The 25,155-nt window shown below is 37.9% G+C and overlaps 1 protein-coding gene across 2 annotated transcripts in view; it reads right to left on the bottom strand.

Annotated features, from left to right (window-relative positions):
- Positions 1-25,155, bottom strand: part of TESK2 (testis-specific kinase 2) — a 230,884-nt gene that overhangs the window by 141,074 nt on the left and 64,655 nt on the right. The window contains exon 2 of one of the 2 annotated variants that reach the window (XM_006898992.1): positions 21,069-21,380. In XM_006898992.1, coding sequence (XP_006899054.1) covers positions 21,069-21,290 — 222 coding nt within the window. In that variant the 5' untranslated portion in view covers positions 21,291-21,380. Of the gene's footprint in view, positions 1-21,068; positions 21,381-25,155 lie in introns of those variants that run through there. The other variant, XM_006898993.1, reaches the window with a different exon arrangement.

Below are 25,155 nucleotides of genomic sequence, written 5' to 3'. Positions count from 1 at the left end.
TAGCTTCTTGCCACTAGGCCACCAGAGCTCCTTTTTATACTTACACACTTACACACACACCCCTGCCCCCATGCTTTGCAACACACATCAAAATTCTACTAATATTATTATTGCAATATTATGTAAAGAGAGGAAGCTCTAGTGGTTTTGTGATAAGGAGGTTTGCTGCCAACCCAAAGGCACATAGTCTGAATCCACCAGCTACTCTGTGGAAGAAGGTGAGGCAACCACTGCATCAACTATGGGTCAGTCTCAACTTGACAATACACAACAGCAACATCATTATTATGTGAAGAGAGGTCTAGTGGTAAAATCTATAGTGAGTTAACCTGTTAACATAAAGGCTTCACTTTTTGGAAAGGTTGGATGCACCAGTGGATACCAGGAGGAAACATGGGCAGTCACCTCCTGTGGGATTAACAATCTCAGCAATTCAAAGGAGGGTCAGCTCTGACTCAGAACTGACTTGACAGGAACGAGTATGAGGGAGTGATGATGATGATTATGATGTAAAAGATATTTTGACAGATATCTAGAAGTGCTTCTTTAGTGGTTTTTAATGCATAGAAAGGTACACTACTAAGGGAGGTCTGGTGGTCTAGTGGCCAAAAACTGTGCTGCAATCCTGAAGGCACATGGTTCGAATCCACCAGATGCTCTGCTGGAGAAGGAGGGGCAATCTCCTCCTATGCCAGTCAGATCCAATTCGATGGTACACAACAAGAACCACCAAAATTTAAATTAAAAAAAGAGAAAGGTACACTACTATGCACTTAAAAAAATATTTGACTGACATCAGATACTAACTTCCACACTTACACAAATTCAATTTAAAGGAAGACTTAGGAACAGAATTAATAATACAGGGATTGATTGTAGTTATGTATTTGCCACATAAACTTAATCAAGATGAACTTTATAAGAAGTACAATATAGGCACATATTCAACATATTCAACAAATATGATATATAAATATATATAAAACTTAATATAATCTATTTCCTTCTATAAAAACTCAAACTTACTGCCACCTAGTCATTTCCAAATCAAAGTGACATTCTATCAGGTTTTCAAGGCTTTAAGTCCTAACAAGAGGAGACTGTTTATATTTCTCCTGGGAGCCACTGATAAACAGTTGAATACTCCAGAGGTGCACGGCCTTTTTACAAGCAACACAACATACAAAAGTTTAAGCCACCAGAGTTTGTTTATTCTGTATGGGATCAAAATTAGATGCAATTTCCTAGTCCTCAATTATGTAGATAAAAGGTAAAACTCTAACAGTACTTTTTACTGGATATGGTATATTTGTCAAGATACGAAATATCTTTTAATTAGTTTCTTATATAACGGAAATACAATCATCTTATTTACAGGATTATTTTGGAGATTAAACAAGATTTCACATGTTCTTAACACATTAGCTAGAAAAAAAGAAAAGAACTCAGTAGTTCTTAATTACATATATAATAGCAGTGAGAGCTAGCCCTCTATATAGGATATTACGTTGTAGGTATTTTCAATTGCCACATAACAACAACATACACATGCAAAAGTTAGACAATGATTAAGAAAGTCCAAAGAAAAATTAATAGTTTTTAATAATAGTGCTAATCAAGAGTACTGAATGCAAGAAGAATAAAAGTCTGTCCTAGAAAAAGTGCAACTAGACTAAGGCATAAAATCCATACACATATGAAATACACACAATATTTTCTCTCATGTGACAAATCATTAATGTCCTACATATATCACAGTCTTTGTTAGGTTTAGAGATAAAAAAAACTCATGGCATTTGGACCTAACAGAGTAAAGATAAACAGGTAAACAAATGCCACAAAATATATGGCATTTATTGCTTGGAAAAGAACTTGCACATGATATACAAGAGGTAGAAAGAGAGAATGGTTAATGATGCTACAAAAAATGGGCTGATGGTAAAAAATAAAAGTATTTTTTTCCTATAATCACAAAAATAAAACCAAAACTGAAAAGCAGTAAGTTGACCTAAGATCAATTTTTAGAAGTCCTGTGAAGTTGAAAGAGAACATAAAACATAACAACAGCTACTATTTGCTTGATGTGCTTGCTACACACCTCAAGAAGTGTTTATATATTTAATTTGATCTTCGCAACACTACAAGGTAAGCATTGTTACACAGGGCACAGTGGAAAGAAGACAAAGGCTCCTCATCTTAGGTTCGCATTTCTTCATCAGATTTCTTTCATTCACTCCCTAACACAGAGACATGCACTAACGCACAATGGTCCTACTATCTCTCTCTCCTTACTCCTATTCAGGCTCCTCTGCCAGCTTTCTTCCTCTACTCAACTTTTAAATGTTGGCGTTTCTCAATACTAGGCCCCAAGTCCTCTTCTATTATCCCTGTACAATGGCATTTATACACATTGCTTCAATTACTCTACAATGAAAAAAACAAAAAATCAAACGTCGTCAAGTTTATTTCAAATGAAAGCAACCCTAAGTGAAGAGATGAGTCCATGTTGCTGTTTGTTGTGCCATCAAGTTACCTGTGACTCATAGCAACCTTATGTATAACAGCCCTAAACACTGCTCTATCCTGTGCTAATCTTATTGTCTCTGATACACCTATCCCCATTACTGCAATCATTGAATCAATCTATCTCATCAAAGGTCTTCCTTTCTCCTCCCAAGCATGACATCCCTCTACAAGGACTGGTCCCTCCTTGCACCATGCCCAAAGTATGTCAGACGAAGCTTCAGAATCCTTGCCTCCTAGGAGCAGCCTGGCTTTAACCTCTCCAGGACAAACTTGTTTGTTCTCCTAGCAGTACATAGTATAATCAACACTCTTCTCCCGCACCACAGCTCAAAGGCTCCCTAGTAGTTGTCCAGCTTTTTGATGCATAGCAAGTAACTGCAACAATCATGGCCTGTATCAGGTGCACTTTATTCTCCTGACGGACACAGCTGCTCTTCAATACTTTGGAGAGGTTTCTGACAGCAGACTTTCCCAATGCATTTCGTCTTTTCATTTCCTGGCTGCTGGTACCAAGAGTGTTGATTGTAGAGCCAAGTAAACTGAAGCTGCTGATAGTCTCAAACTCTTCACCATCCATCATGATGCTGCCTGATAATCAGCCCGTGGTGAGAATCTGTTGTCTAGCTTCAATCCATATTGAAGGCTCTAGTCCTTGACCTGCAGCAAGCACTTCAGGTCCTCCGCAGTTTCATCAAGCAAGGTTGTATCATCTGCATAATGCAGACTGTTGAGTCTACCTCCAATGCTGATGCCACATTTCTTCTCATAGAGCCCAGACTCCCAGATAATCTATTCTGCATAAAGATTGAAAATATATGGAGATAGGACAAACCCTTGGCACACACCACCACGCAGTATTTCCTTGCTCTATTCTGACAACTGCCTCCTGGTCCAAGTATAGGTTCTATGTACAACAATGCACCCATAGAGTTTTAAAAACTAGCATCTTTTTGGAAGCAGATTGCCACATCTTCTTCTAAGGAAAAACAATCTTTTCGTTAATAACTGAGAAGTTCAACCACTGTGTCATCAAGATTCCTTTTATTCTTTACTCTCCACTGCCAAGTAAATTCCAATTCACAGTGATCTTCCATTGAGATTCCAAAGCTGTAAATCATTAGGAAACTGCCCATCTTCTTCCTACAAAGTCACTGGTGTATTCAAACCACTCACCTTACACCCTATGTTACCAGGGCCTCTTTTGCTCTGTACTCTTGTTGTTATATACCACTGAGTTAGAATCTACCCATAGCTGGCCCTCCGGTGGGTTTTCAGAGGCAGTTAATCACACGGGAGACTGCCCATTTTTCTACCATGGAACAGCTGGTGGCTTCAAACCATGTGTCTTCAGGATCACAGCACAGCTTCTTGACAATAGGCCACTAGTGTTCCCTCCATTCTATACTAAGGACTTTTAAAAACATTTTTCCAGACCAGAAGTATCTCCTGAGCTTGAAATCCTTATAAGTGTTCATTGATTACCTCCTATGTGTTGGGCTCTTAAGTACCTTTCAGTCTGGTTCAAACCTGGAATCAAATGTGCTCCAACTTTAGGGTTCCTCCTATGTTCCAAATATGCAGCTATTCAAACCTGGATTCCTTTTTTAGTCCTTCTTCCATCTGATTCTCATATTCAACCAAACTTCTAAAAATAAGTATAACAGTAAATTTTTATGACCTAAGATTAGCAATAGCTTCTTAAATCTGATACCCAAATACAAAAATCAAAAAAGAAAATAAAAATTTTTAAAAATACACACACATAAAAAAAAATACACACACAGATGTCATGACAAAGAGTATTATCAAGAAATTAAAACAGGAACAGATGAGAATTCCTCAATATAATTAAAAGCACAAACACAAAATCAATGGCCAACATCATTTTCAAAAGAGAGAAACTGAAAGCACTGCCCTGTGAAAGGGAAGCAGGTAAGTATGTCCTCTATCACCACTTCTACTCAACATTACACTACAAGCTCTAATGGGGGGGGGGGGGGGAAACAAAATAAAAGGCATTCAAAACAGTAAGGAAGTAAAGCTATCCCTACTTGAGGGAACCCTGGAGGCAAAACGGTAAAGAGTTACACAGCCAACTCAAAGGCAGCAGGTCTGAATCCACCAGTTGCTCTATAGGAGAAAGATCAACAATTTCTTCCCATGAGATTCACAGCCTTTGAAAACCCACTAAAGGGATAGCTATGAGTTGGTTCTGATTCAAAGGCACAAAACAACAGCAATATAAATCTATACATAAAAATCCCAGAGACTCAGCATGAAAATTACCAGAACTAATTGACAAAAAGTAGCAAGGCACAAAATTAGCATACAAAAATCAGTAGATTTCTTTTATATTAACAAAGAAAACTCAGAAGAAAAGAAAACTAAAAGTCAGTACCATTTATAATAATAATCATTAAAAATATAAACTACTTAGGAATAACATCAATCAGAACTACAACTTACAGCAGCCCTATGAACAACAGATCTGCACCTTGTCCTATCCTATGCCATCCTCATCATCTCTGACATACTTGAGACCATTGCTGCAATCATTGTGTCAATCTACCTCATAGAGAGTCTTCCTCTCTTTCACTGACCCTCCACCTTTCCAAGCATGATATCCCTCTCCAAGAAACTGACTTTTCTGGCAAAATGCTCAAAGCATGTAAGACAAAACTTTGTCACTTTTCCCTACCACAAGCATTCTGGAATTACTCTTTTGGCAGTCCATGGGATAGTCAGTGAGGTGCTTATGGCCCACCAAAGAGACTGGACAGCTTACCAACAATGTAAATACCAAAGGCACCTTTCAGGTGAGAACATGAAAATAACATATGTATAACACTAACAAGAAGACTGGTCAGTTCTGCCATTTTGCCAGACTTAAAGTGAGCCATAGAAGAGGTGGAAAATGAGGATTTCAATACTCTCAAGAGAATGCATGAGATCCTTTGGCCCTGAGATCCTGCATGAACTAGAGACAGTGTGAGACTAAAAGTCAGCATGAGATGAATTCACAGCACTGGCAGCAGCAGAAATGGCAGAAAGCAGGAGGCTGGTGTGAGCAAGAGCTTTGAGCTTCCAGCCTAGAGAGTGAGAAAAGTGAGCACTTAATTGAAGAGTGGATGCATTCAGTCATTGCTCTAAGAGCTAGGTTTTCTATTCCACGGAGCTAGAACCCAACACCTTTGGGTCCCAAGGGTGTGGCAAAATGGAGTACTACTACTAGTAGCTAAAAAAACAATAAGTGAGCTTTGTAATACTTGTTCTAACAGTGCAGAGGGCAGTACCACAAGGCTCAACGGCAGAGAAAGTCCAAACTTACAGCATAACTGAAAAGAGACTCTTCTGACTTGAACTGTAACTTGAGTGTTTTCATTCTTGGATTGTAACACTCTGTTACTTCCCTAATAAACCCCATAATCATGAGTATTGCCTGAGAATTCTGTATGTACACTGTCAGAATTCTTGATCCCATAGAGAATCAATGAGTATTGTGGGACAGACTATTGGATGAAATCAATAGAAAAGGTTTTGTGTCTAGAGGCCACGGCTGACCTCACAGAAATCACCGTTGGGTGTTGTTGTTGCTGTTAATTGTTAAGGAGCTCTGATGGCTCAGTATTTAAAAAGGTGCACTACCAACTTAAAAGCAAATAGTTCGAATCCATCAGCTACTCTAAAGGCAAAAGATGTACAATCTCCTCCCATGTGATTTACAGCTTCTGAAAACCCACTGGAAGGTCAGCTATGGGTCAGTTCCAAGTCAGTGGCAATGAATTTGAATTTAATTGCTGAATTCTTTACCCCTGTAAAATCAGTGGAGGTCAGATACCAACACTCGCACATCTATGAACTTATTTTTAATGGGGCTACTGATCTACACAGTATATAAAAAAAGACACGGACTTTGCTATTACAGTTTTTCATACTTCATAAAATATAGCCTAATAAACTTTGGTACTTACTCAAAGCTAAAATTTCAGAACGGAATGAAGAACAATAAAAACTGAAAAAACAACTAATGTCTACTTTTTAAAGCTGACCAGTGGTTCTTAAATTGTAAAAATTTTCAAATAATTTCAAGGAATTCAAGTAACGTACATAAATACATACTCAAAAAGTTAAGTTATCCATCAATCAAGCCTTCCTTCACTACTTAAGGCAACAGTTGCTTTGTTATTAGGTGCCATCAAGTTGAGTACGACTCATAGCAACTCTATGAACAACTTGATCTGAACACTGTTCTATCCCATGCCATCCTCACAATCTGACACACTCAAGGTCATTGCTGAAATCATCTAGAGCAACTAGAAGTCCTGTAGGTACATGCATACATAGTACCTTTGATACTAAAAGTAAATTATTTCCTTTTATTGTTACTCGACTTTTATTAGGTGCCACTGAACTGGTTCTCACTCACAGTGACACTATATACAACAGATCCAACACTGCTAAGTTCTGCTTCACTGTCACTATCCTTGCTATGTTTGAGTCCACTATTGCAAATACTGCATCACTCTATCTCATTTATGGTCTTCCTCATTTTCAATGACATGCTACACTATCAAGCATAATTTCCCACTCCAGGAGCTGATCCCTTCCCATCACATGTTCAAAGTATATGAAGTCCTACCTGACCTTTAATAAGGTCTGTAATCATCTGTACTTTGCAACCAAAGATAAAAATTAACTATTACCTCACTATGAAATATAGACTTATTAGACCAAATGTTGGAAACTTTCTGTAGAGTCAGAGAAAAAACACTTTAAGTTTTCAACACTGTATTGTCTCTGTTCCTACTATGCAACTCTATTTAGCATGAAAACAGCCATAAGAAAATATATTAACAAATGGGTGTGGCTGTTTTCAGATAAAAGTTTATTTATGAAATAAATAAGTTAGACTTGATCAAAAGGGTACATTGTCGTGTACCTTGGAGTTGGAACCGACCCATAGCTGACTCTCAATCAGGTTTTGAGAGGCAGTTAATCGCACAGGAAGAGACTGCCCATCCTTCTCCCATGGAGCAGTTGGTGGATTTTAACCATGTGCCTTTGAGATTGTAACTCAGTTTCTTACCAATAGCCACCAGAGCTCCCTAAACACAGATCAGGGATGGAATTTATTTGTAATCTAGGGACTGCCTGTATACTAACTATCAACAGTCAGGCATACTCACAGTTGTTAAGAGACTATTATGTGTGACAAAAAAAGACCTATTTTATCCTTTCCCAATGATAAGATTCATACTGAAATAAGCTAGTCACTTTCTAAAATACCATAAAATAGAACTTTTCAGCTTTCTTCTGTTTTGCAATGGGTATTTATAGTAACATAATGCTAGACATTGCCTTGAATGAAAGCAACTGTTAAAGTTTAGGATCCAAATGTGTTCTACACACACAGTACACAAGTCTGAAACAAGACAGTAAAACAAATTATGTTCGGATGCAGAATCTATTGTGACTCTAGCAGAGGCAAATGTAAAAACACAGCATTGGGATAACTCTACAACATAAGAAACAAGCTACAAGTAAAAAATATTGTTGTTGGGTACCATCAAGTTCAGTATGACTCACAACAACCCTATGAATATCAGGTTCTGAATCCTACCCTATCTGTGCCAGCCTCATTATCTGTCACACTAGACCTCACTGTTATACAGTCACTGTGTCAATCCATATCAGTGAGGATCTTCCTTCCCCTCCTTCTCTGACCCTCCATTTTTCCAAGCAGATGTCTTTGTCCAACGACCAGTCCTTCTTCACAACACATCAAAAGTATGTGAGATGGGAGAAAAAGTAGGTGAAATGAAGTTTTACTATTCTTTCCTCGAAGTATCCTTGTTGCACCCTCACCAAGAGCTATTTGTTCATTCTCTTGAAGTCCATGGTACCTTTCTCCAGCACCACAATTCAAAGATATCAATTCTGTCATCTTTATTCGCTGTACAACTCTCAGAAGCACAGCATGTAACTGAAAAGATCATGGCTTGGAGCAGGGACACATTAGTCTTCAAACTGACATCCTTTCTCTTTAGCACTTTTGGAAAGGTCCCTTACTGCATACTTTCCCAGTGCAACAAGTCATCTGATGTCCTGACAAGTGCTGGTATCAAGGATACTGATTGTGGATCCAAGTAAGATGAATTTATTGACAATTTCTATCTTTTCTCTATCTCTCATGATGTTGCCTATTGGTCCTGTGGTGAGGATTTTTTGGTTTTTGATGTTAAGATATAATCTAAACTGAAGGCTATTGGCCTTGATCTTTTGTAGCGAGCATTTCAAGTCCTCTTCACTTTCAGCAAGCAAGGTTGTTTCATCTGCATGAAACAGGTCGATGAGTCTTCCTCTGATCCTGATGCCACATTCGTCTTCATATAGTCCAGCTTTTCTAATGATTTGTTTTGCACAGAGATTAAACTGGTATAATAAAAGGATCCACACCCTGACACACACTGTTCTTGATTTTAAACCATGTCCTGTTCCCTTGTTTTGTTTGGACAACAGCTTCTTGGCCTACGAATAGGTTTCACATAAACACAATTAAGCGTTCTAGAATTTTTATTCTCAATGTTATCCATAATTTGTTATATCCACACAATCAAATGCCTTTGCAAAGTCAATAATACACAGTAGACATCTTTCTGGTACTCCATACTTTTCAGCGAAGATTCATCTGACATCAATAATTCTATCTTTGATGCTTGGCTTCTTCTAAATCTAGCCTGAATCTCTGGCCGTTCTGTCAATGTACTGTCCTAGCCATTTTAAAATGAGATTTTACTTGCATGTGCTATTAACTATATTATTCAATAACATCCACATTCTGTTGGTCACCTTTTGGGGGACCAGGAACAAATATAGATCTCCCCCAGTCAGTTGGTCAGGTAGCTATCTTCCAAATTTCTTGGTATGGCCTGGTCAGCACATCCAGGGCTGCCTCTATTTATTGAAACATGTCAATTGGTATTCCACCAATACATGGACTTTATCTTTTGCCAATGCCATTGGTGTAGCTTTAATTTCGTCATCACCATTGGTTTCTATCATATGCTACTTTCTGAAGTGGTTCTGTGTCAACTAGTTCTTTTTTGCATTCGTTCCATCTTCTTTTGATACTTCCTGTATCATTTAGAGTTTTGCCCACAGCATCCTTCCATATTGTAACTTGAGGCTTAAATTTGTTTTTCAGTTATCGCAGCTTAAGGAATGCTGAGTAAGTTCTTTTCTCTTTTCGTTTTCTAATTCCAGGTCTTTACATATATCATTATAATGCTTTGCTTTGCTTTGTTCAAGTTGCCCTTTGAAATCTTCTGTTTATCTCCTCATTTTGGCAATCCTTCCCTTAGTTTTAGCCTTTTGACATTGCAGTGTAATTCTCAGTCTATTGTGACATCTATTCTGATCATTTCTTTCACTCCTGTCTTTATAATGAACTCTTGCCTTCTTTGTGGCTGATATACTTGATGCTATGCCCATCTGTCTTCAATCTAATGAATACAATGGTTTTTAAATTCAGGTGGGATAGACTCAAGATCACATTTTGGTGCTTATGTATTGGTTTTCATTTTCATCAGCTTTAATTTAAACTCAAGTAATTGATGATCTGTTCCTAGCTTGGCTTTGACTGCTGACATTGAGCCTCTCTAATGATTTTATTTTTCCTCACAAATGTTGTAAATCTGTGCAGTCAATCCATGAGGTGAGGTCCATGTGTACAGACACCACTTGTATCTTTTAAAAAGGGTATTTGCAATGAATAAATTCTTGATTATATAAAATTCAATCATTCTATCTCCAGCTTCATTTCTATCAACAAGCCAGCCTATAATTTCCAAGTACCAGTTCTTTTTCCTTGTTTCTGACTTTGACATTCTAGTCACCAATTACTATTAATGAATCTTGACTGCACGTCCAAATAATTTCTTATTGCAGAAGTTGAAAGAAATCCTCAATTTCTTCTTCTTTAGCTTTGGTTTTTCATGTGTATATACAGAATAGTAATACTGCCAACTTTTCCTGTGTGCATATAGACAGTATCCTATTACAGCATTAAACTTCAGGATAGATCCTGAAATGGTCTTTTTGACTGTGAATGCAACACCATTCTTCCTCAATTTTTTTTTCTTGGACCTAATTTGGTTTTTTACGAAAGAATTTTTTTTTCATCATTTTTGGGGTTTTTTGTTTTGTTTTTTGTTTTTAAATTTTTTAATTAATTTTAATTAAAGTTTACAGAGACTTAGGGTTTCTAGTCATTCACTGTTGTACTTTTCTCGCTACCCACCACCTACCCCCAATTCACTCTTCTCCTTGAAAAGAAAGAAACACTTTCATTGTTATGAAATCCCTTCCCCCTAAGGCCACTCCACTATGTAGCTTTCACTCTGGACTCCTGTAATGACAAGAATACCCATTCATATATCCTTTTTAAACAGTTCTCTCCCTCATCTGTTTCAATGCAATATACATCATTCCTCCTCGCCTTTTCTGTCTTCCCTCAACCCTGAGGTCAGTCCCGTTTGACAACAGTGGTCCTATACAATATTTATCCTTTTGTGACTAAGATATTTCACTCGGTATTATGTCCTCCAAGGTCATCCACTTTGCGTAATATTTCTTGAGTTCCTTGTTTTTCAATGCTGCATAGTATTCCATTGTGTGAATATACCACAGCTTCTCGATCCATTCATTTGTTGATGGGCACTTGGGTTGGGTTGTTTCCAGCTCTTTTCTAATTGTGAACAAAGCTGCAATAAACATGTGTATATATATGTTTGGGTGGCAGTTATGGTTTCTTTAGGGTAAATTCCCAGTAGTGGAATTGCTGGGTCAAATGGTATCTCTATTTGCAACTTTCTGAGAAAGCACCATACAGCCTTCCATAGTGGTTGCACCACTTTACACTCCCACCAACAGTGAATAAAGGTTCCACTTTATCCACAACCTCACTAGCATTTGATGTTTGCAGTCCTGCTAAATTTTGCTATTCTTACCAGGGTGAGATGGTATCTCATAGTTGTTTTGTCTTCTTCAATTTTTCAATTCTTAGTGAATCTCTCTCTCCCAAAAGATAAACTTTCAATCGAAAATTATATATCATAGGACAACTGACAACCTATAATTCAAAAGTAGTACAGATAATAGCAGGATCATCAGAGTAAAATTTTAAACTAATTTGAAAAGAGGACTTAAGAGAAAAAATTTAATGTCCAAAATTTATTCATCTCTATGAAAGTATACTAAAAAGTCCATAAAAAATATATTTTTTAAATTTCTACTCCTACAGGTGTTCATTGTAGATAAAAAGAAAATGAGTAACCATCTATAAAACTTGAGTAGACATCTAGAAAAATCAATTCCAGATCTGTTGTTAAGTGCTGTCAAGTTGTAGACGACTCATAGAGACCCTATGAATGAAAGTTCTCAACAGTTGTGTGACTTTCATCCTTTCTCCAAGTTCATAGGGTTTCTGAGGCAAGCTGTTATGGAAGTAGATACCACTCGTGCTTCCAAGCTTGTTTTAATTGGGGAGCTCCACCAAACACTGTCCGTCATGGGTAACCATTAACACATTTGACACCACATCAGTGTCACAGTGTTCAGCTTCACAGCGACCACAAGTTACCTCTGTACGGCAAGTGAATACACCAGGGATCCAATTCCAGATAGACAAAATATTTTCAAAAAGTGACCAATGAGGAAAACCCCGGTATTTTATTTATAACAAATACATAAGGAAAATCTTTATAAATAAGCAAAAATCCAAGTCAGAAAGAAGATTAAGATAATAGCAATATAAAGTATTTTTACATAGTAAAAATTTTTAACTCACAGACATTGAGTCTGACCCTTGCAGTTGTCTTCTGAGATTGTACACTGCATGGGAAAGGACTGTTCATCTTTCACCTGCATAGTCACTGGTAAATCTGAGTTCCAAAGAGGCACCATCATTGGGTTAGCACCATTTAACTCCTATAAACTAGGACACCAAAGCTCCCAATAACCCAGTTAAAAACACCAACAAGCCTGGGAAAATGTGTGCAGTTGTTAAGTGCCGTCAAGTATGATTCCTAGTGACCCTGTGAACAACAGATCTGAACCGTGTCCTATCCTGTGCCGTCATCATCTCTGACACACATAAGCCCAATGCTGCAATCACCGTGTCAATTTATCTTGTCAAGGGTCTTCCTCTCTTACACTGACTTTCCAGCCTTCTAAAATATTGCTCTTCTCCAAGGAATAGCCTCTTCTAGCAACGTGGCCAAAGTATACTGAGATAAAGCTTTGTTATGTTTGCCTACAAGAAGCATGGGGTGGGAGGGAGGAACTCAGCATCAAAGCACCATTCTGGCTGCACTTTCTCCAAGACTTTCTTTTTGTTCTTTTGGTATTCCATAAATATTCAGTACTCTTCTCCAACAACATAACTGAAAGGCATCAATTCTCAAAACAACTATGTGCTATGATCTCACCCAAGCAACAATAGCAAAGTTCAACAAGGCAGCAAACAACAAATGTTGGCGAGGTTGTGGAGAGACTGGTATTCTTATTCACTGCTGGTGGGCATGTAATATGATATAACAACTATGAAAGGCTATCTGGCACTTTCTCAGAAAGCTGGAAATAGAAATATCCTTTGACTCAGCAACTCCACTAGTATACTCAAAAGAAACTAGAGCTCCCACCCAAAAGATGTATGTACACCCATGTTTATTGCTGGGTTATTCACAATAGCAAAGAAATGGAAGCAATTCAAGTGCCCATCAACAAATGAAGTGATAGAAAAACTATGGTACATTCACACCATGGAATACTATACAGCACTGAAAAACAAGGAACTCATAAAATACCACAAACATGGGTGACCCTGGAGGACATTATGCATGTGAAATATCTCAGTCACAAAAGGACAAATACTGCATAACACCACTGTTATAAAACAGGCCTACCTGGAGGTTGGGAGGAAACTGAAAAAAGAGGAGATAAATAATGAACAGTGCACTGGAACTGATGAAGGAAAGAACAGTTGAAAAGGAATATATGATTAGGCATTATATGTATTGACAATAGTCCCAAATAAGAGGAGCACAACAAAGTAGTAGAGGAAACTACACAGCAATGAATAAATGGGGGGGTGGGGGGTAAGTGAACTGAGGGTTAATCAGGATAATTACTTACACAATAATAAAATTAGCTTGATAATGCTTTATTTAACATTAAACAAAAGTTACTATTCTAGCTTCATATTCTATTTTACTTCATATTCATAGTCTACTTACTATTTGTCTACCCTTAAACAAATTTCTTAATCTTTCTAGGACTCTATCTGTAAAATTGAATGTAATCGAAAGGTTTTATATCTCTCTTTTGATGATTCAAATCCACTAGTAGTTTCTAAGAAGAGAAAATTCCTCCCATTAAGATTTTTTTTTGGGGGGGGCACACAAAACTCAAAAGCTTGTATTTGTCATAAAACTTTACCCAAAAGTACAAAGACAAACCCTTAACCAGGAGACTCTCTTCAGAAGCCGTATGACTATAGGACTCTAAGAACCAAGATATCTACCATACTTCAACAACTTAACCTTGGTGGTTCTTCCCCCAAGACAGATCTGTTCTTTTGGCAATATGTTCCTCATCTTTCATAATGCATATGAAGCAATCGAAAATACCATGGTTCAAGGTCAGGTGCACCATAGTGTTCAAAGGTACAGCCTTGCTCTTTAGCACTTTAAAGCGGTCCTTGGTAACATATTTACCCATGTAACACATCCTTTGATATCTCTTTGGGAGCAGATTTACGCAATCCAACACTTTATTTGATAGCTGCTTCCATGCATCCACCTCTTACCAATTCATTTATTGTAATGTTTCTTATTGGTCCAATTTTGAGGATTTCTAAATTTTGTCTATGTTAAGAGGTAAATCCATGCTAAAGGCAATGATCTTTGATTTTCTCTGCCCACCCCCCTTCATTTTCTGCAGGCATTGTTATGTCTCTTTATCTTAGGTTGTTGATGAGTTTCCCTTCAATACTGATACTATGTTCTTCATATAAGCCAATTTCTGAACTACTCTCTTAGCCTATGGAATGAATAAGAATGATGAAAGGATGCAACACTGATGCTCAATTTTCATTCTTTTAAACCATGTGCCATCCTCTTGTTCTGTTTAAACAACTCTTTCTTTAGTCCATATACAGGTTCTGCAGGAGAACCATTAATCATTTGGGATTCACATTCTTTTTAACATTTGTTGTTTGTATTATTACCACCAAGTCAGAACTGATCCATAGCTAACCATCTAGCAAGTTCTCAGAGGCAATAAGTCACACAGGAGGCATTTTCCCATAATTCATTATGATCCACACAGTCAAATAACTTTGAACAATAAAGCACAAGTAAACATCTTAAAGATATCCTGTGCTTTGAGCCAAGCTCCATCTGACATCAGCAATGAGATCCCTTGTTCTATCAGTTCTTTTGAATCTAACTTGAATTTCTGGATGTTCTCTGATCACGTACTACTCAAGCTATTGTTTAATAATCTTCACCAAGATTTTACTCGAACATGCTATTAATAATTCAATTAATAATGTTATTATTAATAATGTTCAAGCTCTGAATGATCACATTTTTATGGAATGAGAACAAATATGAATCTGCTCCAGGATGTTTGCCAAGCAGCTGTCTTCCAAATTGCTTGACATAGGTTAGGGAGCACATCCAGAGCTACATTTGTTTGTTGAAAACACCTTACTTGATATTCCATCAATGTCTGGAGTCTTAACTCCTCCCCTCCTCTCCAATGCCTTCAGGGCAGCCTAGGTTTCTTCCTTCATTATTACTGGGTTTTGATTATGTACTATGTCTTGGGAGACTTAGTGTCAGCTGCACGCAGCCTCTGGCTTCTTGGGGAGAGGCAGGTATGGAAGGCTCCAGGCACTTTTTGCTGGTGTGTCCACTTGCCATACAGAGGTAACTTCTTGTTGCTGTGAAGCTGAACACAGTGACACTGATGTGTCAAATGTGATAATGGTTACCCATGATGGACAGTGTTTGGTGGTGCTCTCCAGTTGAAACCAGCTTGGAAGCAGGAGTGGCATCCACTTCCGTAAATAGCTTGCCTCCGGAAACCCTATGAACCTCGTGTGTCCTCCCATTTTCTCTTCGCTCCCCTGTGATACTGGTGCTCCTGGCAAAAGGGTGTTGGGGACAGTCTGGGCAGGTCCTCACAAGCCCTGCGCGCCCGCGGCCCCAGGCCCAGCCCCCTCCCCCGGGTGAGCTTCCTGCCTCAACCGTTGGCCTCGCTCCTGTCTCCCGAGGGCCGTCGTGGAGGCCGGGCCCGCTGGGTAAGTGTCCCCGTGTCCCCCGGGCCGCACCGGAGCCCGCATGCCCCGCCGTGGGAGCCCTCCCATTAAGATTTAACTGCAAATACCTCGGAAATTCAACAAAGGGTCGCTGCAAGTTGGAACTAAATCGACAGTACTAAGTTTGAATCTGCAAAGTCAAACACTATATATTATTTCAACCCATAAAAAACCCCTAATCAATCAGTCATCTATTAGCTATTATCTATTACTCTTGGTATTAGTTAATACCAAAGATTCATTTTTCCCCCTAAAATATTTGTTTCCAAAGAATGTTTATCTTCATCTTTAATGAGTCCTGCTTTCCTCTGTGTTCTCTTGACAGCAACAAGTTTTGTAGGGAGTCTGTTACCTTTTTACACATTTATTTTAATGTTTAATCCAGGATGGTAAATTTCTTCAAAAGCTTTCTGGAAATAGAGCTGGTTTGTCTTAAACATGTTCTTAACAAGTTATGTAGTATTCTATCCCCTGCACCCAATGGTCAGACAACAGTAAAGTAATTCACTTCTCATCAGTAGAGTTCACAGCACTCTAAATAAAATATTCCCTTACAATGTAACATTTTTATATCAGCAAACTCAAAACTACTATTTCCAATGTTGCTTCCTCATATTCCTCCTCTCTCATAATTCAAATGATCAATTATTATGCTTGATCTCATTTTTATTTCCAATGCTGAAAATACTATTAAAAGTATTATGCTTGACCTTCTTGGCATGTAAAAACAAAAACAAAATTATTATAAAATAACTGCAACTATTTGTTACACAAAAATTGATGTTAAAGTTGGGATACTCAAACATGCAATAACCAGTAACTAAATGTAGACATAATTAAGACAGTCTCTAGTTTAAAGAAGCTGAATTCAAGGCATGAGAAATTTGGTAACTACAATATAGTAGAGGCAGGGAGCTATGGTAGCTTTATGGTAAGGAGCTGTGCTGCCAATGTGAAGGCATGTGGTTCAAATCCACCAGCTGCTCTATAGAATAAAGATGGGCAATCTCCTCCTATACAATTTACTGCCTCAGAAAACCTATTGGAGGGTCAGCTATGTGTTGGTTCTGACTTCACAATACATAACAACAACAAACACTAGTATAGGCATATCTCCTAATTAAAATACTTTAAAACACAGTTTGATATAATCTGATTGATTAATTAGGATATGTAATATGTACAGCATAGACATCTATTGGTAATATATGGGATACTACTAGCTATTAGCATGGTGAACATACTAAAAACAAATTTTAAGTGCACAGAACATAGTCAAAGAAGGATAGAAGACAATCTGAATGTTGGTCAATGACCCAGGAATTTAGTAACTCTGGTTTGATCTTACAATGTGCTTTTCAAAATTTGTTGGATTATGTCTAAGCTAAATTTGTCAAGTTTTATGTATCAGTTTATAATATTTTAACATTATAGAACTCTATCGTTTTGGGGATTTTTTTTTCTCACTTTTTTACTGAAAATCCTAAAAAAAACCCATGGCTTTAACTAGTATGAATCTTACACTCTTCAATCCTAACCAATGATTTTTATGCATTTTTAAACATGTAAACCTTCTCTGGAAACATAAGGCAAATTAGAACAGAAAAAAGTATCATATAGTAAAGAAACTACAAGAATACAAACAGGAATGCTTAACCTGAACAGAGTATCATTAAGAGTCATCTCACACTAGAAAGCTGGAGCTTAGCAAAAGATGAATGACAAACATCAAAGTAATTAAGAGAAAGCTTTTGTAGGTAGAAAAAATAACTACTAGAGCATGGGTAAATGCACAAAAGCATAAAAGTTATAGTACAAAATAAGTGTATGTAAAATATTTATCATTATATTTAAATATAAGGAATCAACATTTCTCTTCCCTCTTATTTAAAAAAATTAAAAGTGGAGGAGGGAGCCAGTTGCAATACTTTCCATTTCAATGCTTCTACAAAATCTATCTTTAAAAAAAAATCATTGTCACTAAGTCAATTCCAACTCCTAGCAACCCTGTATCAAGGGTTTCCGAGGCTGTATGGAAGAAGATTATTCACCTTTCTCTCTTGGAATGACCCACAGATTCAAACTGCTGACCTTTCTGTTAGTATCCTGACATGTTATACACTGTACCGCCAAGGCTCCAGAATAACTCTAATAATCTTATGTAAATTCTGGGTAGATAAAGAGTTCCTCCTGAGCAGTTGGGGGAGGGGGGGAGCAATCCTAGGAATGATTGCTTGTCAAGGAGAAAGCATATTTATACTAAGAAAAACGGATGAATATAAAAAGATACAGCCTTATGCCAAGTAAATCAACCACATCCTAGATTTCAGATCCTATAAGCCTTCCTTAAAATGTGCAGTTTGAATCCACCAGCTGCTCCACAGGAGAAAGATGAGAAACTTTCTACTGTGTGATTTCATGCTTGTGGAAACCCACAGGAGGGACAGCTATGAGTTGGTTCCAACTCGACAGTACACAACAACCAGTCCTCTTAACCAGGCAACACAGTGCAGTGCACAAACAATACAACTATATAATGTTTAAAAACAGTCCTTCATTTTGTAATGTGTCACGCCTCTATGTTTTTATGATCCTATTTTTTATTGAGCTGAGAGTGGTATTAATGAGGCAGGATCAGGGCAGAATGTATCTAAGTCTTAAACTTACTAAGAGTATGACCCAAGTTACTAACTACCCTTAGTTCCCTTAGGGGTGTGCTTTTAGCCAATATAAATAGGATTATTCAAGAAAGATCTGATCCTTTTTGCTCCAAATTCTGCATCTGATCTGATCCAACTGCCCTGAAAACATTCACTACCTACAGATTCTCTCCATTGGGCCAATTGGTAGCATCATTATAGATGGAGAAGAAAGTGACTGGAATTACTAACAATTTCAGCTTCCTTGGTTCCATAATCAACACTCTTGGCACCAGCAGTCAAGAAATCAGAAGACGCATTGCATAGGGAAAATCTGCTGTCAGGGACATCTCCAGAGTACTGAAGACCAACGATGTCAGTCTGGTACCAGGCCATGATCTTCACAATTACTTGCAATGCATCAGAGAGCTGAGCAATGATTAAAAAGGATGAAAGAAGAATAATCGATGCCTTTGAGTTGTGGTGCTGGAGAAGAGTATTGAACATACCACAGAGTGCCAAAAGATCAAACAGATTTAGCCTAGAGAGGGTGAAACCATGCTACTCCTTGAAGGCAAAGATTCTGAAGCTTCATCTCATAAAATTTGGGCATGATGCCAGGAGGCACCAGTTCTTGGAAGACATCATGCTTGGAAGAGTAGAGAGAAGAGTGCAGAAGACCCTGGATGAGATGGATTGACTGGGGCAATGGGGGTAGGTGTTTCAGAGACAATGAGATTGGCCCAAGGTAAGGCAGGATTCAGAGCTATTATACACAGGGTCACTATGAGTCACAGGTGGCTTGACGGCACATAACAACAACAACATTACACTGGTAAACTAAGCCATCCATCATTCATCAGCCACTGTGTCCATCTAGGTCAGATTAAGTCCTCCAGACTAAAGCCTGGTCCACAGATTTAAGACTTGTCAGCCTCCACTGTGTGAGCTACTTCCTTCATGGTTTGTGAGTTTCTGTGAAATGATGCACTGAATTATAGAACCCCAAAACAAAGATGAAAGATGTAAGGAAGAAGACTTAGGAGAAATAGTTGATGTTAGAAATGAGAGTGAGGGAGCTCTGGTGGCCTAGTGGCAAGAAGCTGTACTGCAACCCCAGAGGAGCACGGTTCAAAAGCACCAGATGCTTCTCCTGTACCAGTCAGATCCAATTTGACAGTGCATGCACCAAAAAAAAACCCCAAAATTCTAAAAAAAGAAATGAGAGTGGTAGAACAGTTTGGAAAAGGTGGACACCTGGTACATTTTTAACCTCTTAACAACCTGCCTCCGGAAACTCTATGAACTTTGATAAATGTCGATAGTTGTAGAGGGGCTTCAGGCCTTTTGTTCATAGGATCACTCTGAATCATGCTCAACTCGAAGGCAATCAACAACAACCACCACCTTATAGGAATTAGCTTTGCATTAATCTTTCTAAAACTTTATTTATGCAACAGTCATACTTGACAGCCTTGAGAAATTTGCCTTCCACTTAGAAACAGCACATAGATCAGCAGAAATTTAACAGAGACCACATGAGGGGAAGAAATCCTTTTTTCACCCTTCATTCAACAAATATTTATTGAATATAAACTATGTGCTAGGGCATTTGAAAGACACTAGTGAACTTTCTGGAATTATACTAAATGTTAATAGTTACATTATTGAAGAAAGTATACATTGAGATAGAGATGGGGAAAGGCAGAGATGGAAGGAATTTCCTATCATTTTCCTTTTCTATAAGCAAAGATTATTTTTATAATTTTTTAAAATAAAATTTAATAGAGGGGCACGGGATAAAAATTATAGACTGGAAAGAGAGTATGGGACACTTTTCAAGATTCACAGCATCTAACTAGGGGGAGTCTGGTGGCCTAGTGGTAAAACGCTGCACAGCAATCCCAAAGGTATGCAGTTTGAATCCACCAGCTGCTCTGTGGGAAAAGGATCAGCATTCTGCTCCCATGAGATGTACAGTCTCTTAAAATCTGCTGGAGGTTCTATGAGTCGGTTCCATATCCATTACATACAACAACTAGGTAAAGCCTATGATCTAATTAATTAAGTTCGAACTTTTGAAGTACCTTGGTGGGGGAGTGGTTAAGTGCTTGGCTACTAAAAGGTCAGCAATTTGAACCTAGTACCTGCTCTAGAGAAAAAAAAAATGACAGTATGCTCCCATAAAGATTTAAAATTCTGCAAATTTTGTAGGGCAGTTCCACTCTGTCTTATAAAATCACTATAAGGGAGCTCTGGTGGACTAGTGGTAAGAAGCTGCACTGCACTACTGAAGGTGTCTGGTTCATATCCAGGAGAGCATCTGAGGAGGGGCAACTTCTTCCTGTGCCAGTTAGATCAGATTCGACAGCACACAACAAGAAAATAATCTTTTTTTTAAAAAAAAAAAAAAGATCACTATAAGGTGGAAAGGATTTGGTTTGAGTTTTGGTTATCAATCTTATACAATGGAACAGATCACAGCAAGATGCTATGTAAAAAGTTGAAGCACTGCTTACCTTGAACACTTCAGAGAAGAAGCCAGACCCTATTTTCTCACAGGTGAAGTCATCCAAACGCGTCAGTCTGGAAAAGGCACTTATAAGAGCTTGATATGAAGATGACCACATTCTTCCAATCTGGTTCACATTCCCATCTGCTCCACCACCTCCTTCAAAATCTTCAAGACGCTCCACACGTGGAGGAAATCCTGCAATTGAATTCCGTTTGCTCCGATCCATAGTTCCAACTATTAGTTATTTTCTTCTTTTAAGAGGGAACTCCGCACATAATAATTTTTTGTTGAGTTTTACTTCTGTTCTGGTTTGACTCTAAAGAAGAAATGGGGAGAAAAAATGTGTCATTAAAAACATCAACATGCAAAGCAGTTACTTACTGCAAATTTGTATGCTAACTTCAGATTTTCAAATAAATAAAAAATACCTTACATAGCTCTGGTGGCTTCATTTAGGTAAAGAATTGTGCTGTTAACACTAAGGTACATGTTTCATATCCACCAACTGCTCTGCAGGAGAAGATGAGCAATCTCCTCCCTGAAATTTACTGCCTCTGAAAACTCACTGGAGAGTGAGCTACAGGTCAGTCCAACTTGGAAGTACACACTAACAACAATGAGAAAAGTGTAGTTTACATCTTTACTTTTTTTAAAAATTTTTCTATACATCTTTACTTTTAAGAAGCACTAACTTATTTAAAGCCCAAGATGTAGCCAGTCTTTTTTTTTATGTAGACACTCTTTCACAAGACAATGAAGATCATCAATTATATCCTAAGTAGCAAAATAAGAATGATAATTATTGTCTATCTATCATTCATTGAACCAATTATTAAGGAAACATAGTATCAAGGAAAAACATTAATTTTACATAAGGCATTTAGGGAGAGTTTCAAATAGTATATGAGGTTACCTAATCATATTCACTAAATAGCAGAGATAAAATTAAAATGCAAGTATGATTAAAAAGCCTATGATCCTACTCTTTATAATCTCAAAATTTTCTGTTCCTTTTATAATATATTAAGTCCAAAAATATAAACACAAAGACAGCAGGGAGAATTTAAAATTATATGTTATATAATTTAAAAAAATATTTCCCAAACCAATTTTAAAATTCAATGTTGATTCATCAGCACAGTCCCACAGAATTGACTATAGAAAGCTCCAAACATCTGGTACATGAGTAAAAATAAAAGCACAAACCCACTGTTTTTTTTTAGTCTACCTTCCTACTTCTTTTTCCCCATCAATTTCATGATAAGCATTCTACACAAAACAAAATGGTGATTAACAGGTGGAGCAGCAAATCAAACAAGAACCACTAGAAATTCAAGTAAAATTCAGAAGAGACCGTACGGTAAAGGACATCATTATTGGCATAATATGGATTTTAGCTAAAAGCAGAGAATACCCAAAGGGTGTTTACTTGTGGTTTTTTGTAAATCTGCAAAGGTATTCTACTGTGTGAATCATAATAAACTATGGATAGTATTGTGAAGAAAAGAAGTACCAGAAAATTCAATTGTTCTCATGTAGAATCTGTACATAAATCAAGAAGCAGCTGTTTGATCAGAATAAGGGGATATTTCATGGCTTAAAATCAGGAAAGGTATGTATCATAATTGAACCTTTTCACAACACCTATTCATTAGGTATACTAACCAAATAATCTAAGAAGCAGGACTATATATATATGAAGAAGACTGTAGCATCACAATAGAAGGGAGAAACATCAACAACCTATTGTTGCCTATTGGCCTATCTTGCTTGCAGAAAATGGTAAAGCTCTTACTGATGACGTTCAAAAACTATAGTTTCAGTATGATTATACTTCAACATGTTAAAAAAAATCTTCCTCATAACTGAACTCATAAGTAACAGCATAATAAAAGGAGGGGGGATGGAATTGAAGCTTTCAATGACTTCATTTTTCTTAGAGCCAAAATTAATATTCATTAAATCAGCAGTCAAGAAATTTAAAGGCATATTTATTGCCATGGGTATATCTGCTGCCAATGACTTCTCTAAAGTTGTTTGTTCACAGGATCATTATGAGTTATAGTCAACTCTATAGCATCTAACAACAGCTAATGGAGGGTGCTCTGGTGGCCTAGTGCGTAAGATGTGCTGCCAACTCAAAGGCACACAGGTTCAAATTCACCAGCTGTTCAATCAGGAAAAAGATGTGAAATCTTCCTGTACATTCTCTGAAAACTCACTGGAGGAAGCACCTCTTCAAAAATTATGAAGGGACCTGGAATGGGACTGCATTTTATCTGCAGATTGCTTTTGGTAGTCTTGCCATTTTTCACAATGTTGTCTTCTGATCCATGAGCATCATATATTTTTCCCCCCCTTGTGTAAGTCTTTCGTTTCTTGTAGTAATATTTTATTAGTTTTCTGTATACAGGTCTTTTAATCTCTAGGTAGATTTACTTTTAAATATTTCAAGAAGTTCAACTTTATAAGAAGAGGGTAGCATCAGAATCAAAAGTAGATTCATCAACAGCCTACATTATGCAGACAATACAATCCTGCTTGCCATGAAATTCTTGCTGCCATAGATCAAGGAGTAGATCCTTCAATATGGACTGCATCTCAACAAGAAAACAAAAATCCTCACCATCAGGCCAATAGGCAGCATCATGATAGAGTGGGAAGAGACTGAAGTTGTTAATTATTTCATCTTACTTAGATCCACAATCAACTGCACTAGTAGTCAGGAAATCAAAAGATAAGTTGCAGTGGAAAAATTGTTGTCAAGGACTTCTCCAGAGTGCTAAAGAGCAACAATGTCAGTCTAAAGCCTAAGGTATGCCTGATCCAGGCCATAGTCTTTTCAACTGTTTGCTATGCATCTCAAAGCTGGACCATGACTAAGGATGACAGAAGAAGAATCTATGCCATTTAGTCGTAGTGCAAGACAAGAGTATGCCATGGACTGCCAAGAGAAGTCCGTCCTAGAGAAAGTGAAACCAGAATGCACCTTGGAGATGCAAGGATGGTGAAACTTACTCCCACATACTTTGGGCATGTTTTCAGGAAGAGTCAGTCCTTGGAGAAGGACATCACGCTTGAAAAGTTGGAAAGGTAAAATAATAACACAAGACAACTCCCAAAATGTCCACATAGGCACCTCAGCCTCGAGTCTCATGGCTCTACGTGATTCCAATTTCTCAGTCCTGACATTATTGGCTTCCCAACCACAACTGTCCAACAAAGTTCTCAGTCCTGCCAACATTGGCTCTCTACTCATTGTCCAACAAAGTTCTCAGTCCTGCCATAATTGACTTTCTATCCAATTGTCCAACGAAGTTCTCACTCCTGCCACTACTGGCTTCACCCCATCCCGCCAAAATCTCATCTCACATCAATTCCCCAGTTTAGCCATCATTGCTACTACTGTCCCAAAATGTGTCCTACATTTCACCAGGTTGAGGGAGGTCTCTTTTCTCTGGCTAGGGAAGAATTCTCTGTTCTAGTGGGGAAAGATCTTCTCTGTAGTTAGAGATCTTCAATTTATTGTAAGGCTAGCCAAACCCCCCGTAGACTGTTGAGACTGGTCAACCTCCTTGTAGAATGGTAGATAGTCAACTCCCTTATGGAAAGGCCAACACATCCCATCCGCATAGTCCCACCCATCCACATAGCAACATCAAATAAGGGCTAGAGAAGTCATATTGAAAGACAAACTCCATGGGTTTTTAGGAGGGGCCAGTCCTTGGAGAAAGAAATCATGCTTGGAAGGGTGGAAGATCAGCATAAGAAAGGAAGACTCTCAACAAGATGGATTGACACAGTGACTGTAACAACGGGTTCAAGTATATAAGAAAAGGTAAGAACGGCACAGAATAGGGCAGGGTTCAGGGCCACCATTCATTGGTTTGCTATGAGTCATAGTCCACACAACAGTACATAACAAGAATAAATGGAACTCAGGAGAACCCTATAGTAGTTAAGTATTTAGATGTTAACTGAAAAGTTAGCAAATGGAACGTACTTATCATTCATTCCTCAAGGGAAAGATGTGGCAGTCTGCTCCTTCATAAAGACTGCAGTCTTGGAACTCTATGAAGCAGTCCTACTGT

Source organism: Elephantulus edwardii, unplaced genomic scaffold (genome assembly GCF_000299155.1).
Source record: "Elephantulus edwardii isolate Elephantulus edwardi_28Jun2011 unplaced genomic scaffold, EleEdw1.0 scaffold00243, whole genome shotgun sequence".
Classification (NCBI taxonomy): domain Eukaryota; kingdom Metazoa; phylum Chordata; class Mammalia; order Macroscelidea; family Macroscelididae; genus Elephantulus; species Elephantulus edwardii.
The sequence above is the reverse complement of the archived record's forward strand: the minus strand, read 5'-3'. Positions and strand labels throughout refer to the sequence as shown.